The sequence below is a fragment of the Aquila chrysaetos genome, chromosome 2, assembly GCF_900496995.4.
Source record: "Aquila chrysaetos chrysaetos chromosome 2, bAquChr1.4, whole genome shotgun sequence".
NCBI classification, from domain to species: domain Eukaryota; kingdom Metazoa; phylum Chordata; class Aves; order Accipitriformes; family Accipitridae; genus Aquila; species Aquila chrysaetos.
In genome coordinates, this window is record NC_044005.1 from 12,054,902 (window position 1) to 12,061,950 (window position 7,049).

The window sequence follows — 7,049 nt, forward strand, 5'->3', positions numbered from 1 at the left end:
TAAGAAACTAAGGAAACCGTCACGGACTTACGCTGCTTGGAAACCCCCTTACCCTTCCCATTACCCTTTCCCATCTCGATCTGAGTATTCAAGATTCCAATCAGTAGAGCTAAGTGAAATTGACCAATGATTGTTTTTAAATAAGAATATTGATAAGGTTATATAATCAAAGGACTAATCATTATAAAGGTTACATTTAAGAGCGAGCATAGTATGCATTTTTATGTAAAGAACTTATGCAAAAATGACCCGACAGAAAAAGTCTATAAGAACGGATGGATTTTGATACTAAGTCGGACACGCCTTTGGAGGAGTGATCCCCCGTGTCCCCAGCGCTGCAAGAAACGAAGTGCCTGCTTCTTAACTTCACATTGGTGTTAAGGAGTTATATTCCGGATTTCGGTAACGACGGGACTCGGTACGTGGAGCGAGGCGGCGGCGGCTGCCGCTGCTTCCGCCGCGCGCTCCAGGGCGTCGGGCGCGGCCGCGGGGCAGGGGAGGGCGCTCTCGTCCTCCGCCGCCGTAGGGGGCGCTGCGCGGCGGCGGCGCCTCTCTTGGTGCGCTGTCTTCCCTCGGTGGCGCCTCCTTTCCCAGCATCCCCCGCGGCGGTAGCGGAGTCCGTCCCTGCTCGGTGACCTTCGCTGGCGGGCCGCGCGCTCCCGGCTGTAACGGTGGGTTTCGGCCCAGGCGAGCCCCGCCGGTTGTTGGCAGGCATCGCTCGGGGTGTCTCAGGGAGGCAGTTTGGTTCAGCCTGGGGAAAAGGGGGGACGGGGGAAGGCGTCGGCCATCGGCGCTCGAGCTCTGCCGTTACCCACCTCCCCCCCGCCCCGTGCGGATGGGGCTGTGGGTGAGGTCCCCAGGGCTGAGGTGGGGTCGTGGCGGGGAGGTCTGTGAGAAAGCAAATACGGCGTTGTTCCGGATAGATTTCGGAAAAAAGGCCACAACGACGTCGCCCCCGCCGAGGCCTTGGGGAAAGGCCTCTGCCGGGTTTTAGCAGGGTGTTAATTGGAAATAATATTGCTTGTTCTCTGCGTAGCGGTGGGAAAATCCTTTCCTTCCTTTCTGCTCAGCCTCCTTGTTTGTTAGTATGTCTTGATATTCTGTTATAGCAGAATGACTGCTATTATGGTACTGTTCATCTGAAACTACAAATACTGGAAACTTTGGGGCAGTTGCAGTGTTCTTAATAGTACTGTTGAAAGCACAACACTGTTTCTGGAAATGTCCACAATAATAAATTTGATTGAAATGTCTGTTCATAAACAGATAAAGATACACGTGGGTTTATCTATAATTACACATTGATTACCATGAAAATGCTTTCATTTTTGAAGAATTACCTAGATTTTTCCAGTTGTTTTGGCATTGGCTACCCATGCATCCTTTTCTCTTTGATGCTTGCCAAAGGATGCTTTACATTTAGTAATGGCAAATAAGTGAGTAAGTATCACCTCATAGAAGTTTAAATCTGCTTTTGTTTCCTGGGACTCTGATTTACCAGATACCATCTATGTGTGTACATAGTTGACTTTATTGGGTTGTAATAAGTGTAAATAGTGACTTTATTGGGGTGAAGTGCTGTATGTAAGACAGTATAACACGTAATATTTCAGTGCAATGTGGTGCAGGTTTGTACTGACGTGTTGTATGGGAGATAGGGTAAGCTTTATTTTAAAACATCTTGCAGTTTTCTGTTTGTCTAACAAAGCTGTATAGAAAAGAGAAAAACATCAATAGGCTTCTTGCTCTTGGGGCATACTTTGAAAATAAAATATTCATAATAAATAATGAAGTCAGTAGCTTAACATTTATTTTGCTATTTTGAGTAGAAATTACCATGTTGGGAGAGACATCTTAGCTGTGGGGGAGGGAGGGAAACTAACTTGGTAGTGCAAGGAAGGAGCCTCTAGCTTGTCTGGAATGAGACTTTCCTCCTGAGACAATTTGGAAACATTAAAAAGAGCTGTCACTGATAGGGAGAGAGGAGCCTAGCTATTGCTGCTCTGTAAATGCTCTATTGAGTCATCTTTGAACCCTTTCATCAGCTGTAATTTATTATTTTTTATTGTCTTAGCCCATAAATAGTAACCTTAACTCTGAATTTTTATTGCTTTGCTTTGGAATAAGTACTTCTGCATGTTTGGGGATTTTTTTTTTTTTAACCTGTAAACTGCTGCTGATATATATCAGGAGTGTGTATATATATAAATACGTATATCTGTGTATATATATTAAAAACATAGCAGGTAAGAATACAGTTGCAAAACTAACCATTGTAAAACTTCTTATACTTTTCAGATGGTGCAGACCATGCTTCCAAAGTCACTGAGAGCCATGAAATTCTACTTCACAACCGTGTATCAAGAAATATGGGTTGGTGTAGCATTAACAGCTTATGTCTATTACAAAATTTCATATGGTGGTAAGTTACACATTATAGTCTTCATTAGCTGTTACTTTATAGATAAGGTTTATAGGTAAGAATATCCTTAACGGTTAGAAATCAGTCATTGAAAATATTGAGCAAATAAGAAATGAACACTCTTACTTAAGGCCAGGTCTTTGCCATAAAATTTACAAGTTTTAATATGCTCAGTGTAGAAGGTTATACTAACAAAAATACTCAAATACCAGTTTAACTCTGCCTACATTATGAAGATTAGGTAACATAGGAATTGGTTTTAAAAACACGCATCTAACTTGCAACATATAGCCAGAGGTTTCTCCTGTAGATTTGTCCTGAAGGGGAATTAAGACTGTTCTGAACTAGAACATATTTTGATTAGAAGTTTTTTTACAATCCTTATATTTTTGAGTTTTTGCTCAAGGTGTGCAAAAAAATACAGGTTTTTAAAAGCTTTTTCATAATTCAAATAAATATTTCCAAGGGTGTAGATTGCACAACCTCTTATGACTGTCTTCCTTGTGAAGAATGTTTTCCATCTATTTTTGTCTGATCACTGTGAATCCATATTTTAAGAGAACAATTACAATGGGAATGTAAAATAAGCTATTTTACTTACAAGGGAAGATTTTAAAGCAAACTGTATTCTTAGCGCTTCAGTTTACATCTGTATGTTGTGTGTATGTATATCCATATATTATGTACAACAGTACCATTCTTTATACGTTTCTTTTGAATTACAGTAGGAGTCTTGATGGGTACAATTTCTAAATGCTTGGAGTCTTGGTTAATTAAAAACAAACAACTTTTAAAAAATCAAGACAACATTTACTGACATGTACCATGGAAAGTTTAAACCTTGTTCAAACTAAGTTAGCAAATCATAAGTATTATAATCTAATTGAAGTTTATCTGCAAAAAATAAATAGGAAGTATTTTTTTACACTGTCATTGTTCAGCTTGTTTTTTCTTTTCTTTTTTTTCCCAGGCAAAAAAGCAGTGGCAGATAGTAAGTATTAAATATCTAATACTCTGTTGTATTTTTTAAATGAGTGCCATAAAAATGAGCTCAGCATATTTTACATAAGTTTGGGGTTTAAGTTATGGATTTAGAAAATGTTTAAAGACTACTTCAAAATATGTAGTTTGCATTGTATTGATGGTTTTATAACCTAGAAACATCTGTGAATCTGCACAGATGCTACCTCTTGTCTTAAGTTGTCCTTTGCATAGGTTTCAGAAGTAGAATGGAAGTTGTGTGCCTTGATTGTGGAGGGGAGGAATTCTTTTAAATAATAGTAACCACCATTTAATGGAATTACTAAAATCAGCATGATCTCAAGAGTAGCTTCTATTTTAGCTGTTAAGAAACTAAGAAGTTTAAACTTGTATTTTTAATTTGTATTTTTATATCCTCTATAAAGTAGTGTTCAGATATTTACGGACAGTTTCTTCTGACATCACATTGGAATTTAGTTTATCATGAGCTGCTCAATCTCAGTTAACTTTCTGCACCTTGATAGCCCATTTGCTCCCAGTTGACTTTGTATATGCAAACATTATTTACATTTTAAAATGTGTAATTAGTGAAAATACTGTCCAGTAGACTTAAGGATAATAGCATAAACTTTAACTTAGAAAGAACCATACCAAAACTGAGGAAGAATGGATGTTTGCCTATGATCGTGCTTTTAAAACTTGCAAAAGAGGATTTTTAGTATTGGCCAAGTTTATGTATGTAGTTTCAGGGTTTTGTTTTATTTGACAGGGCAGCTGAATCTGCCGGTTCTTTTGCTCAGGTGTAGATACAGTTGTCTGTTCTAGGTTCTGAGCTATGTTCCTGAGTTGATTTGCTCTACTGTTTGAACAGTCTAAATTGTGTCTTTGTTTCAGAGTCCTCTGGTGCTGGCCATCATTAAAGACACCTTCTCTTCTTGGAGTATGAATTTGGTGGTTCGTCATCTTTACTGTAAATGAAGCAAGTTACAGCCATAGGGAAGTCAATTCTAAAACTGTACCTGATCCATCTGCTGTAATTAGAGAAAGAATAAATCCAGTGAGCAACAACAAATTAAACATGTTGGACAAAGTATGCTGGAGTGTATTGTTAACCTAATTTTTAGAATATGGACATTTTGTTTTCTACAGTTCTTCCAAGTTCCATGTTAAACTTTTTCAATAGTACTTTCAAAAAGACCAACTTTCTGTAACTAAACTTCTTAATAGAATTAGCCAGTATTTCTTACAATAGCATTAAGCCTCTTTTTTTTTTCCCCCTAATTATATCTTTTTTTGGCTAGAACTTTTGAAATACTCCATTTCCTTCTAAAATGTTATTTAATAGTATGCCAAGTGTGAGGACTTAATTCTCAGCTTTTTGTCAACTTGCAGTACAATAATTAAGGGTACAAAAAGTTGTTTTTAAAGCCTTACTTTTTTTGAAGAGTTCTTAGTTCTGCAAGATTTAAAAGCAAAAGCTGTATTGTTATTAAAACACAATGCAAAATATTTACAGAGGTTTTTAAAAAGTACATTATTGGCAACTATCTTCTTTTGTCCTTCATATTCAGTAGAGCTAAAGAATTATTCTGAAGGGCTCTTCCTTTAGTCACAAATTTTGCAAAGGAGTAAGTAATAATGTGTGCATATTGTATGAGAAAATTGATAGTACATGGGCCCTCATCTGCCATTTGAGCTTATGAAAATCTCAGAATTTAAAGGGAATAACGAAATCACGCACTGTGGCAGCAGTTAATACGAGCATAAACAAACATTTAACTGACTTCAAAGAATTTTCCTGATAAATTAGAAGTAATATATGTATGACTAGGATGGGTCATTAGTGGGTTTTGCAGATAGCTGTTAAAATAACTCCATAGCTAGTATTGTACTTTGGAGACTCTAGGAACCTATACTATCTTACAAAAATCAGTTTTTGGAACTGTACATACTGAATTCAGTACCAAGGATACATAGTGTATAAAACCAAAACTGGACTTCATGTCATGTTTTGTTTAAATTTAGCCTAATCTGCTTTTGAGAAGATTTAAGAGGCTTAAGTCATTTTAATGACTTAATGCTTACGTACATCTTTTTAACTACTTCACTGAAACATCTTAAATCTTTCAGCTTGATTAAAGTTTTGCTTTTCAATCTCTCTGACTGCAGTATGTGGCCATAACTTAAATTTTGTATTTGAATACTCAGGAACTTGAGAACCTTACCTGCTGATGGCAAACATGCCAAACACTGTGTTGCCTTTAATTTCTTCAAAATTTATACTTCTGCTTAAGCTTAATAGCTATACCTACTGTGAGTAGAGTAAAACTATCAGTTGTATTTCTCTGAAAGCTTTTTAAAAAAGGCAGGTATAGCATTACTCAATTTGAAAAGAATAGGTGACATCTTTCTTTCACGCATTCTTGACATTTTTTCCAGCTTCCAGTCTTCCTTCTTGCTGCATCTTCCCTTGATACGTTTTAGCAGATTCTTTCATCACTTTCATCATTTCTATATGGGGTTTTTCAGTGTTTCCTCACTGCAGAAGAATGAATGACAAGTAGAAAGAACTCACTATTTGTTTCTTTACATAAAACCAAAAGCATCCAGAAGAAGGGAACAGAGAACAAAAACTAGAAGAAAATTGAGCTTCAAATGAACAGATGTTAGGCCAGTGGTGATTACAGGGTGGGTCAGAGTTGTGGTATAGTTAATAAGTGGTTCAGATAGAAAATTTATGCCAGGTAAGGAGCTATATGTGCATTTGTAATGCAAATTTATGATCACTAAGTTATAGTTCCTAAAATACTACACATACTTCAAATGACCTGCTTTAGCAATTTTCCAATTACAGAGCTGAGGAAAACAAGCTAGGGAAAAAACATTAATCACTGCAGGATTTGCTTCACCTTAGCTAGAGCGTAGCACACTGGGACTGAGCTGTATCAACATGCTGTCTGATCTCCTAGATGTTAATTGAAAAGCAAGAGGAGCTTCTGCTAACCTGCCCTTGGAGCACAGTTAACTGCACTTTTAGGTAAACTTAACCTACTTCAACGCTTAATGCTTCTTGATATCTGACTTGCTTGATTTTCTAGTAGAGAAAGAAAGTTCATATGGGCAGCAATGTCTGGGTTATGAAAGCTACAATTTCTACTGAAATAATGCTATCTGCAACTGGTTCTTCCATTACTGAATCTGTGTCAGAAATTTCCATGAAGGTTACAGAGTATTTCTTCCCGTTTGTGATTCTTAACACACAAATCTCTGCAAAAGATAAGGGAGGTAAAACCAGTGCTTATATTTAAAATAGATTTTTTTTCTTGAGTAGGATACAGAAGGAGGAAATCAACTTTCAGACAGTAGCTTGACTTAAAAGCAGAAATCAACACATCCATAATGAGTAACACTTGTAGTACTATCTACATATCTGAAGCATACCAGGTAGTGTAAAAGGCAACACAGGAAAGTTAGCTAAGGCATTAGACGTGCCATTTCTTACATACAGTGAGGTGTGGATGAAGTAATCAAGTTTTCTTTGCAGCACTAGGATCTGGAGTGTAGCCCTAGTTAGAGAAGCATTGCAGAAGGGCACTGTTAAGTGAATATTCTTATTTTAGAATACGTGCTGCCTTTTCTGGTTTAG

The 7,049-nt window shown here is 37.3% G+C and overlaps 1 protein-coding gene across 1 annotated transcript; it reads left to right on the forward strand.

Annotated features, from left to right (window-relative positions):
- Window positions 1-550: 550 nt before the first annotated feature.
- ATP5MJ (ATP synthase membrane subunit j) lies at window positions 551-4,496 on the forward strand. The gene is made up of 4 exons (XM_030031604.1): window positions 551-671; window positions 2,299-2,422; window positions 3,393-3,413; window positions 4,298-4,496. The coding sequence occupies exons 2-4, from the start codon at window positions 2,299-2,301 to the stop codon at window positions 4,321-4,323; spliced, it is 171 nt and encodes a 56-aa protein (XP_029887464.1). The 5' UTR covers window positions 551-671; the 3' UTR covers window positions 4,324-4,496.
- The last annotated feature ends 2,553 nt before the right edge of the window (window positions 4,497-7,049 follow it).